Source organism: Diorhabda carinulata, chromosome X (genome assembly GCF_026250575.1).
Source record: "Diorhabda carinulata isolate Delta chromosome X, icDioCari1.1, whole genome shotgun sequence".
Taxonomy (NCBI): Eukaryota; Metazoa; Arthropoda; class Insecta; order Coleoptera; family Chrysomelidae; genus Diorhabda; species Diorhabda carinulata.
In genome coordinates, this window is record NC_079472.1 from 18,267,938 (window position 1) to 18,280,750 (window position 12,813).

At 34.7% G+C, this 12,813-nt stretch overlaps 1 protein-coding gene across 1 annotated transcript; it reads right to left on the reverse strand.

Moving 5' to 3' along the window:
• Positions 1-3,855: 3,855 nt before the first annotated feature.
• LOC130902344 (uncharacterized) lies at positions 3,856-9,970 on the reverse strand. The gene is made up of 3 exons (XM_057814421.1): positions 9,773-9,970; positions 6,683-6,782; positions 3,856-4,190 (listed from the first exon to the last, which is right to left on the reverse strand). The coding sequence occupies exons 1-3, from the start codon at positions 9,968-9,970 to the stop codon at positions 3,856-3,858; spliced, it is 633 nt and encodes a 210-aa protein (XP_057670404.1).
• Positions 9,971-12,813: the final 2,843 nt, after the last annotated feature.

Genomic DNA, 12,813 nt, shown 5'->3' on the forward strand with positions numbered 1-12,813 from the left:
ATTTGACCAGTTCATTCTGACGGTAGATTATTTATTACGACTGTTTTTCTTTGATGTTGAGGGTAAATTTGCCAAAGGTACGTCGTCTTCATTTAAAAATTCATCGTCGGTTTCGGGTACAATAACAGGGTATCTAAATGGTATGGAGGATGTAGGAATCTCGGTGTCAGCGTCCATTCTACCACCAATAAAGAAAAACAAGATCTTAGCATACAGGAGATAAAAAAATTGAAACAAATCCTTATCCTCTTGCATAATTATGGTTGTATACGAAACCAAATATATATATAAGGAAAAAAAGAAGAAGAATGCATACTAATCCATATATGGTTTCGAAACTATTGCTATAGAAAATGGGCGAAATCGATTAGAAAGTGGAAATCTATGACAGCTAAAGCCTATGGTAAACAATAAAACATCTTTTCTAGCTCGAAAAATTCACCTTTTCCATATCTATTTCTTTTCGTAAAATTAAGTCAAACACGCGCTCTGACAATGTTCGGAAAACTGAGGTTATATCCAAATGTCAAACGATAAAAACAAAATTTATGTTTTGTTATTGCTAGTGATTCGATAAACAAAACCTATAATGTTGTTTATACAACTTGCTTTTTCTTTTTTAGAATAAATAACCTCTAAACATGTCAAATTATTAATGGTTAAACATCCAGCCTATTTGACCTGATTTGACCATTTGTGGTTATTTTTTAATCTAAAGAAAAATTTGTTGAAATTATTGAAGTTTTACTTACAAAAGTGCTTTGACGCAAGTCTCCATTACTTTAAACAATAAAATTATTTGTTCAAAAAGCTTTTTGTATCAAAAAATATATTGCGTCACCTATGTATAATTCATAGTAGATTTTCCGAAACGTTTTATAGCAAAAATCAGTTATTAGAGGCTCCCTGTCGATCGCAATCCAGTTCTCGGTAAATAAATCCATTATTTAAGATAGTCTAATCAAGACATGTTTCTTCTTACAAGGATTCCTTTGACCGAGATCTTGTCTTGGATTAATAAAACGTATCGCTCTCCACGTGTAATAATGTTCCATTTCCCGTCCATGCAGAGCAAATTACAAATCCGAAACGAATTACTTTAAAAACAAACAGAATTTTAATTAATATTAGTTTACTAACAGTACACGTTTATATATTTTATCTTATCCATGTGTACAGTCCATTTAAGAAACTCGTCAATGTAAATACCTAAAAACTTAGCACTTCCATTGGGTTGCTATTGAAAACATGTGATTGTATAGTATATATAAGGCAAAACTAAACTTTTCTTCTTTCTTCGATAATAGGTCATCACCTGTTCTTTCTTCTTTATCTTTCCTCATCCTGACTATACATAGTAGTATTTTAGGCCGGTGTTCTGGCAATCCTTGATGATTTGCACGTATCTGTAGATGAACTTGTGGTTCCTTTCTTGAAAGTATGTAATTGTGACTCCTAGAGTTTTCTGAGCTGAATTTTCCCTGAAAAGCAGTTAAAAAACAGGGTATCCCTCCACCTCTCTCATGGTGGACGTCTACTCCGTGTTCCAATTAGAGATTCATCCCTTGCTAGATCTACCAGTCTATCCTTATTCAACTTATATGTTGGTAACATCGTTTCTTACACTATGATAACCATTCATTAATTTTATCTACGTTACATGATCATCTGATGTTTTTGCTTCGTTCTCAGTCAGTAGAATTTTCCCTGGATACGCCTCAGCATTTTTATTTCTGTGGTCTCTCCAAGAATTGTTTCCTTTTTGATGTATGGGTTATTGTAGTTGTTAATATCTTTGTTTCTTGTCTCAGGTGTTTGTTCCACCATACTACGTTCTGAAGACATCCTGCGACCTTATTTGCTCTAGGTGCTTGTCCTCTATATCATGAAATTGCACACCAGACCAGAACTTTTTAGCGAAATTTTTTCCGAATTAATTGTGAAGTCCTTAGTGGACGATAACATCTTTGTATCCATGCTATTTAGTTTGGAGAATTTTTGTCAAACTCCGACTCTGTCTTTTGTTCTTTTTATCTTTCTCGGGTAAAATTCTTGGTTTTCCACTTTTTGGCAGGTTCAGATATGGTATTCCTCCTCCACGTTTGGTTACAGCATGGTGAAACATTTTGGTTCTGAGAAATTCGAACTATGTCAGGCTTCTCAGACGACGTCTCTCAGTTTCCGATCTTGACTGGGATGGTAATGGATTTTGTCAGCATCCAAGTCACATCTGTATCGACAGACTGTTTTCCTAGGCTTCCTTAGCACCCTTCAGCATGTACACAATGCTGTCAACAGTTTTCAAACGCGTACAAGAACTATTGGAGCGTGGATTTTATTCTTTGGTATAAAAAAAGTCTGATAGAGCCAAGAAGATCCTAGCAGATTGCTTTCTTGTTGGCCTTTTGCTCCTCTGAAAACACTCACGGCAACAACTTCGCGCACGATTTCCTCATGACTAAGTATTCTGTCATGATCTAAAAACTTGAGTTTTAGGAATACTCAGTTCATAAACTAGAGAATGGTATCGAAAGCAGTCGTTATTTTCCATTATTTTTCTACCTTATCGGTACAGATTGAGCTCGATCTAACCATAGCACTATCACTGTAGGCCTCCTCAATCACGTCGTGATTGTCTTTTTCCGTTTTACCAAGCTTAACACAAAATTTGATCTCGTATCGCTGCTCTATTATTCTGAGTGACGAGGCGTTTCTACTGAGGTCCAAAGTATCATTTAAATATAGCTCTATAGATTACCACCAGTACCGCCCTTTAGAGCGTAACTGTGTTGGATAACGCCTCGTATCAACAAGACAAATTCCAACAAATTTTTTTCCAAAGCAGACATTTAGGAGTTTCTACTTGAACAAGATTCATACAAAGAAGCAGCTCGTAGAGGTTTTAGAAACAAAAATAATCGCCGAAGAATATACTGCAGACGAAATGGCCAAGAAGAATGGTCATACTGTTTTAAGATTACCTTAGTACTACTTTATTTTAAATGCATCTAAAAAGATAGATAAGAATTAATCACACTTCAACCAAAAAATGGAACTTTTGAATAAATTATCAACTTATATTTATATTCATAGTTCGTAGGTGTGCTCGCCTAGAGAGAAGGCTGTTGAGAGACGTGATGACAGCGCTTTTGGCCCCACCAATGATGGGTTCTGCACCCATTGGTGGGTTCGCTGATCCCAGTCTGGCGAATGAGTTCACTTCCTCGTTGCCTTTGTTGCCCGAGTGATCGGGCACCCAAAAGAAATGGAGCAGTTATCACTCACCAGATTTTGAAGGACTCTCTTAAACTCCAGGACTAGTCTACAGTTTTCGGCTGTTATAGCTTATATGGCAGCTCTACGTTCCTGTGAGTCGATTGTGTATCGCGCGTCCGGATTCCATCACAGCGATTACCGCTTATTATGGGGTATCCCCCGCAGAAACCTGAACCGGCCAAGCCGTTCCTCCTAGAACTGAATCGAAACGTTATACGTGTCCGCAAATTATCTGTTTCATTGAAGTGCTCTTTGGTAAACCACATTTTTTGTTTTTTGGTCTGACGTTAACACAAACAAAGCGGATGGTTTCCCAACTCGTGAACACGCAACGTATAACTGCCCATGTGAAAAACAATGATTTTCTAAATTTATCCCGTAAACACTAAGCGATTGGCCTTGCGACTTGTTAATTGTCATTGCGAACGCAAGGCGAACTGGAAATTGCAATCGTTTGAATTCAAACGGAAGATCAGTCGGAATCATTGGTATTCGAGGAATACATAAATTTTCACCTGCGTACTTTCCGTTAATAATGGTTGCCTCAATCAAATTCGACATAAGTCTTTTTACCGAAAGTCAAGTACCGTTGCAAAGTCGCGGTGGATTCAAATTACGCAATATCGTAATAACTGTACCAACTTTGAGTTGCAAGTTATGTGGTGGAAATCCTGGTAACTCCAGAGAGTTCAAAAACTCCGTTGGATAATTTACTACATCATTGGGAATTGTTATGGAATCAACGGATTTGTATGTCACCAAATCGCCAGCAATTTTTGATTGGATGGTGTAATTCAGTGCGTGTACATCATTATTCTTTGCGGCAAGAATTGCTCGTTGACTTAACCAAGCATAATTCTGATAATTCTCACTAATGTTTGGGAAAACATTTTCAACAAGAGCTAATTGAGAGTCTACAAATCGGCAAAAGTCGTTGGTAAGAGTAATTAATCCAGATGTCGCATCAACTGGGACTTTTCCATTTCCAACAGCTAACAATTGTTTGGAAAATTGTGCAGCACTTTGATCATTTTAAAGTTGAACTCTCATATTAGTGGTTAGCGATAATGTTTTTACGTTATTCCATAAAGGTGATGCCTTCAGGCAAGCATTCAATTCATCTGTAGGCGTTCCACGGGGAATTACTGGCAACGTCTGCCTGAAATCGCCTGCCAACAATATCATCAAGCCGCCAAAGATGTTGTTATTTCGCCGAAGATCGTTCAGTGTGAAGTTAAGTGCTTCAAGTGATTCTTATGTGCCATTGTGCACTCATCCCAAACAATGAGCTTGCATTGCATCAACAATTTTCCCATTGCTCTGTATCGGGAAATATTGCATGTTGGAGTATCAATTGTGTTTAAATTGAGTGGCAACTTAAGCGCAGAATGTGCAGTACGACCGCCATCTAGAAGAGCCGCCATAATTCCAGATGTTGCTAACGCCAAAGCTATGTCACATCTTGATCGACTTAAAATATTGGTTTGTAGTACATGCTATGTATCAGAGATGGCCCTGTATGTGAAAAAAGATTTTCCCGCTTTTCTGTTGAAATTTTTCTTGAATTTTCTTTGATATAAACCTCACGGAGCCCGAGACCTTTCCAACGAATGCAAAACCGTGGAAATCGGTTCGTGCGTTCTGGAGTTATAGCGTCAGGAAGGAAAACCCGACTTTTTCTTGAATTTTCTTTGATATAAACCTCACGGAGCCCGAGACCTTTCCAACGAATGCAAAACCGTGGAAATCGGTTCGTGCGTTCTGGAGTTATAGCGTCAGGAAGGAAAACCCGACTTTTTCTTGAATTTTCTTTGATATAAACCTCACGGAGCCCGAGACCTTTCCAACGAATGCAAAACCGTGGAAATCGGTTCGTGCGTTCTGGAGTTATAGCGTCAGGAAGGAAAACCCGACTTTTTCTTGAATTTTCTCTGCTATAAACCTCACGGAGCCCGAGACCTATCCAACGAATGCAAAACCGTGGAAATCGGTTCGTGCGTTCTGGAGTTATAGCGTCGGGAAGGAAAACCCGACTTATTTTTATTTAGTAGATTATATGTGTCTATGTTTGCAATTTTTACTTTGTTAATTTTAATAATTATTTTTATAAAAATACAATTTATTCCGTTTCTATAAATTAAATGGCGAAACTGATCGATAACTGATTGATAAAAGCATTAAAATGTATATACAGTGAAATGGCGGACATCGAACTTTTGTGGAAAAATGAAAAAAATACCGCTAGTTTCAATCCCTTGCCTTCTCAATTCATATCTAATATATTGAGACAGTGGAAGAGATTGGTTTTTTGCTAAAAATACTCGATATATTTATGTTTAGGCACTAATATTTGATTTTTAACAGATATCCTCGTATTTTTCCGATGATTTTATTTTCGATAACCAATCAATCAAAATAGGGTTTTGACCAGATAAAAAAACATATTTTTATTATTATTTACTTGTCTAAATTGTTTTTGCAGGTAGCATTCAACATCCTGTTTATTTATTACAACTTGAAAACATCGTAGTCGGGGAAATCGTTGCATCGGATGTTTTTGCAATTGGCAAATTTGATTTACGGCATTTTTAATCGAATGTATAACTCCTTCTCCGGGTATTATTATTACATACAATATTTCCCCTATATAACATTCTTCTCCCATATTATTCAAAAACAACGTTAATTTAAACAGAGACGGCTAGTGCATAAACACTGCAGTGATGCAAAGGTCTCAAACGAATTAATATTACGAACAAGTTCGCGGAATGGGTCCTTAAGCCGGCTCTGTCATGCTACTACGAGATTCTAAAATTCAGCGAAGGCGGCAACCTTTGATGTACGATTGAAATACGAAGAATTCTAAAACTCTTGGTATTGATGTTTGTTATTTATATAAATTTTTATTGTAACAAGCGGTTTATTTACAATGTTTCTTTTGAATGATTTCTAGGAAGGTCAATTTAAATATTTGTTTTGGTTCTTTATTTTCTAGAAGTTTATAGAATTCTTTTGGGACATATACGAGGAGTTTGTGTGACGAATTTAGTTACTTTATAATATTAATAACGTAAGAGACAGTGTTTATTAATTCACCCCACGAATAACGTTGAAAAGCATTATATTAAGAACAAAAATATGATAATTATATAATTTAAATAATAATAATCTAAATTTGATTTCAATAATTTGGGTGTGTGTGTCCTACTTGTCTCTGTCTCACTTATTTCAATAGGTAGATCATCCTTTATCATTATGAAAAGCGCCGGACTCCCGCACCTGTCTTAATCCTTCTTTAGTCGTGAAATCTTCGGATTTGTCATTATTTTTGTTGTAAACTTTTACATAGTCGTCGAAAGATTACAAGCAGCTCTTCATTCAGGAACTTTTCTCTTTTAATATCTACCTTTGATACCTGGAAGGTTCACTTCTGGATCTGACTTTTCTCTTAAACCCTTTCCATTTAAATTTAATGGAATTAAAGTCAGGACTCCATTCTGACTACTCTATAACAATAATTCAAACCTCCTTAAGGTATTGGAAAACTAATACGGACATATATTGTGAGACACAGTCTTGCGAATCGTTCTACTTGTCTTCGGCATACTCTCATCCCCCATTGCAGCTGAACACCAGTCCAACTCCGATTTCTCGCACTTGTAGATACCATAAAGTGGGCATCTCGATCTGAAGTCGCCCAATTTCTTCTCAAACCTTATTGAAGCTCTTAGTTTCAGAACATTTGGACCTTTAATTTTTTTCGGACGCTGCCAAATGCTTTCTTGATATCTATAAAACCAAAGTATACTTTTTGTTTTATTTTCAGCTCTTTCTCTATTAGATGTTTCAAATGTGTATTGTTAAAACCGCTTTACAATTCCTCTAAGTAGTTTTCTATGTTTTGTGTTATTTCAAATACTCTCGTGAACTTTTAGTACCACGCTTAGCAATGTTATAACTCTATAATTATCACAATCACAAATTCATTAGCATTTGTAGACCCCTTTCTCCCAAATTTTGTGCATTTCCGATGTTTTACTGCTTTCCCTCTTCTTAGTTTCTGTGGGGCTTGCTTAATAACTTCTCTTTGTATCAGTTGCTCATTTTTTAGTCCTAGTACATCTTCTTCTTCTACATTGAGTATTTCCTTCCACCATTTTTATTTTTTTGATTTATATTGAACGTTTTATCTTTTCTAAGTGTTTTTAGTACTTATAAGAGTTTTTAATTTCCTCTGCGCTTCGTATGAACTTGAACTTTTAAGGTAAGTAAGCTTTTCATCGGTACCAAGCAATCGCGGGTCACACCTTGAAGATAGCTTTTCATATGTAAATAGAAAGTCATGGATTTTATTATCGTAGTACTTATTGGATAATATTCACGTAACTTTTCCTCGTTTTCTTTAATTGTTTGACGAACATTTTTCTAGTTTTATATTTTCCCAAGATATCTATATCTGTTAGAATTATGTAAATGTCATCAACACTCATTTTTTCGAAAAACAATTTAAGATAAATCAATGCTTTCCTCTCTAGACCAATTATTCTTGTGTCTTCTCGAATTTATTTGTATTGAATTCAATCGGAGAATATTGATAAGATAACAATATTCCCTATAATTCAAAATGACAACCCGTTTTGTTTGTTTAACAATCTAATAGTCGCCATGACCTATTTCTTGTTGTCACTTAATAATTTGATATTTCTAGTTACGTAGAAATTTATCTGCACGTAATTGCGGATTGTATCATTAATTATTATATGTTAAAAACGTGGTATTATCACGTTTTTGCATTAGCACGTGCTCTTATAATTGTTCAATGATATTTTGAAGTCATTTTTAGTTACACCATTATGTATACAACGTGACAACGTCGCATTGTTTCTAAAAAGTCGTATTTCCGAAGTCCAGGTGACAGTTTTTCGAGGATAGTACAATAATAATTAAATCTAAGGGAATATAAGACGGTTTTTTAATATGAAAAACTTTTTTTTGTGTATGTTTTCAATATACAAATTCAAATACATCATAAAACACGATACATAAACACCGGCATGTTGATTTGTCGGTCCAAATTTGACACGCCACGCGCATGACGTCACGCTCAATGAAATTTCAAATTTATTATTGGAGAAATAACGTTTCTTGTGAGATCGTTGTTTTTTAACTTCAAATAATTGTTCAAAAACACAATTTTTAGTCAGTCAGTATTTCTCGTTCTCAGCACAGTCCGCGAAATATTAATCCAAACGTCACTTCCAAATTTGACATTTCTAAAATACTACAAAGACAAGGATTAATTTTTATTGAATACCAACAAATACATAAGTATTTATATTATTTAGGATGAATATTAACATTAATTGTACAGTTTGTGTTATTATATTTACTCCAGAATTTGAAGCAACTAGAACTGTGTTTCTGAATAATGGTTATTGCCTACATTTAAACCAGAATTGTCATATCAGCCCCAGTACTGGTCCTTCCGCTACTGTCGTGGACTTCCATCCACCGTGACGTTTAAGAATTGTCATATCAGTCCCAGTACTGGTCCTTCCGCTACTGTCGTGGAGTTCCATCCATCGTGACGTGTAAGAATTGACATATCAGCCCCAGTATTGGCAAGCAGCGTGGCAGAACTTCTTCGAAAACAGTGACCTGTGTGTTTCAGGATTTGGTCGAGGAGCTGCATATTTAGGATAAATTTTAATGAAATGAATATTAGTAATAGTGAAAACACGCTTCTTATTCGTCTTATTATCAGAAACGGTTGCTATTAATACAACATTCTCTTCCTGAATATCTTCAATGACCATTTTTACTAACTCATCTCGTTGTAAGGTACCAGATATTCCCATTATCAAAATTACCTACAAAAATCAGTACAATAAATAGGAAAATTGTAAATGACATCTCTTAACACTTCACTACCTTCAATGATAAGTATTTCTCATCATTAGCTTCTTGGAGTTGGAAGTAACCCATTACGCACGAAGTGAAAAATTTTCATACCCGAAGCCGCGCAGCAAACAACTCGTATAACGTACTATACTTTTTCTATGCCTATTCATGCATGCTACTTAAGAAAACGTGTCCTATTTTTAAAGAAATTGCATAATGTGCTGCCTACATTTAGGGGCATCACTCTTTCAATACTAAATATATCTCGCTAATACTAAAAGTTCTTATGTTTTTTAATTGAGTAAATTTGTATAAATAGACCAAATAATGTCTTGCGTAAATAAAAATATGAAAACGCACGTGTATGTTATGAAATCTCATTACGTGCATGTTATTGTTAAATGTCATTTACAAGGAATGTTGACAGTGCGATTTTTGACGTTTACAGACATGGGCGCAGAAAAACTTTTTTGCTCGATGCTACTGCTTTTCTTTTCAGAAATGGTACTAATTTTGAAAACTGCTTGATGTATATATTGTCCCGTATGTTCAGCATGCACTTCAACATGGAATAAATGCACCATAAACTTTTTACAACATTTGATACATGCATCAAATAAGCCAATAAAATGTTTTCAGACATCGTCTTAACATTCTGTTTGTCACACCAATCTTTAAAAACATTTTTAGTACTGCCGTTTTCGGGTATTAAAACGGAAAGCTCCGAATTTACAACACTTTTGAGTTCAGGAGGAGTGGAAGGTACTGAAATATCGCTATCAGTATCGGACATTTTGCGTTTTGTCAAGAACTGTCAAAATATTTTGTATATATTGAAACATATCATTTCCATAGCACAAAGTGACATTGTTAAATAAATTGAACTGCTGCTGATTTTAGAGCAATAATATATTTATTTACAATTATATACTTAGTTTAATAGTTTAAACGATTGCTCGAAAAATAGTGTGTATGCCATGGCCACGAAACTTTTTGACGACCTCAAGATTATCTTGCCTCGGTCGCAACCTGTATGTTAAAAATGTTTAAGTATACAAATAACTATTCTTTCATTAAAAAATTCAGAACCCATCTTCTCCTGGTTAACAATATTTTTTTTTAATTTTGTGAATAAATTAAACAAAATTTGCCGCCCCTTGAAATCTGTCGCCCTAAGCCTGTCAGTAAATCCACTACTGCACCCAGTAAAAATTTTTTTTTCCTAAATATTTGGTTCACATCGCAAAACATATTTCTATTTCTTCGATTAACATTTGTTCTCGAAATTACGAAAAATCCAATAGTTTATCTCTAATATATTTTAAGAGAAATGCCATATCCGAATTTTCCGAATAATAATTTCCTTGGTTTTAAACAGTTTCATCAGTTCGAAAATAAATACTTAAACAAAGGAATCTGTTATGATTGATATTCACGTTTCTTGATCTTTATTTTTTTCAGAGAAAACAAAATTTACGAATATCTAAACACTTTCGTTGTTCTTGAAACCGAATAACCAAATAATCGCTTTCACTAATCATTTCGTGGAATTTCGCTCGATACCCAGAAATTAACAATAATTTTCACAACTTCTCATTGACCTGTTTTCATGTTCATTCAATTATTTCAATTCGAGTTATTACATTTATCTCTCTACATATTCTTAGACACATTTTCCTACCTACACTACCGGTCAAAAGTTTTTGTCTCTTCGAGGAATGCTTAAAATCCTGTCATGCTGGAAGATAAATTTCCGCTGGCCAGAACGTACTATATTTTCCAATGATATGTTTTTATAGCCTTATTTTTTCAAAATCCCTTCAAGTTTTACTAGTCGTCCCTCCTCCAGAGCATCCCCAAACCAAAATTTCGAATAGAAACTCATTTGAAAGACAGACTTCGAAGGAAAGTGCATGCCTTCTTCTTTAATTCGAGGTGATAAGGATTACCCTCAACTTAGTCGAAGCACACGATGGAAACTTTTAAAAGAATTAGGTTTTCCAGCTTTGCAGAAAGTCTTTTTAAATAGACAAATAAGAAATTACCTAATAACTAATAAAGAATTTATTTAGGTGAAACATTGATCAATGAGGGGCATACACCAAATAAATTTTGGTTGTTACTAGTCGCAGACCAGAATTTATAATATGATTTATAATAGAAGGTCAGTTCAAACGGTTTTGTTAATGTGATATTTTTAAAAAAAGGTTCAAACAATTTATAAGGCTTCTTCCTTAGAACTGTATAATTCTAATGGATAATGAAAGTTATTCATTCATCTGTGAATAAAATTGTTCTCCATTCCTCTCGTACTTTCTATGAAGAGAGGTACAGTTATGTGACGTCTTCTTCTTCTTCTATCCATTTTGCGATCACTTCTGCCCATTTCATCTTGTCTTTCCACTTGTTCCTTGTGCAATGTTTGATTTTGTGGAGCCACGACATCTTCTTTTTTCCCGATCCTCTTCTTTTCTCTGTCTTCCCTTCTATCAAGAGTTGAACCAAATGGTCTGTATCACACGCCCAGATATGCTGTTTTCCTACTTGTGTCCAGCAGTTCACGTTTTCTTTCTATTCTCTTCAGAATTTCTTCGTTGGTTTTTCCTTCCGTCCATGGAACTCTCAAAATTCTTCGGTAGATCCACATCTCAAATGTCTCCAATCTGTTCATGGTGCCTACCTTCGATATCGTGCAATACCACGGACCAAACGTAGCATTTTGTGAAGGTGGAGGTCGTATATAATTTTTGAGTTTCATCCCTGCCCAAATATTTATATTTTGCGGCGCTTTTTTTTTCTTGTGTAGTTTTTTCATTTTACAAAATATGTGTTGATTGTACTGCATAGTATATTTTCCAAAATCGCTTTTATCATGATAATTTAAGATAATTAACTTCATGTTATTAAGCAGTATATTCATCCACAAATTTTGATGTCATTCACAAACTTTATTGGTGTTTCAAAAGTTGTTGATGAACGAATTTTGTAAATATATATTATCACGTTGAAAATACTGTTTAAACTTTTTCTGTTTCCGTAAGATTTTTTAAGAACACGTGTATGTTATAAATGGGTCAGGATGAATGTTCCTGGATTTTATATATGTAATTTTTATGTTTTTCGATACAGGCAAGCGTCACAAATGCAGCGTTTGTTGAATGTTGATAATTGCGCACCTTTACTCGATTTTTTTGTATACCTACTTTCATTATTTCAAAAGAGGTTGAAAATGAGGAATCTATATTTCGATATAAACAGAAACAGTCTCAATTATTTGACCTAAACCGACCACATCAAGGTCGGATAACACACGGAAAATTATAAAAACGACAGTTAATTTTATTTAAACATTGAAAACTTTTCTAATACATCAATGAATTAAGACGTAATTGAATTAAAAAAAAAAACTAAAACATCTAACAGAAAAGTAATGACATTTATTTTACGAAGCTTAAATACTCATATACTGTACAATGCCGAGGACCATGAAACCAAACTTGGACTTGGTAAAAAAGTTATTTTCTTTCGTTTGCCCGCTGTTTGTCGTTTTCAGGCCGCCAAATCTCGCAGTCTCTCGCTATTTCTAGAGCTTTGCGTCCTTCGCTGTGTGAAACTTGTCTTCTAACACCATATTCC

Bases quoted from the DNA above. Each gene is read 5' to 3' on its own strand.
- LOC130902344 (XM_057814421.1), bottom strand. From the start codon at position 9,970: ATGTCCGATACTGATAGCGATATTTCAGTACCTTCCACTCCTCCTGAA. The intron at 6,783-9,772 runs GTAAAAAGTTTA...TTATTGTTATAG, and splicing joins TGATGCATGTATCAAATGTT to AGTAGTCAGAATGGAGTCCT. The intron at 4,191-6,682 runs GTAGATATTAAA...GCCGATTTGTAG, and splicing joins GAACCTTCCAGGTATCAAAG to ACTCTCAATTAGCTCTTGTT.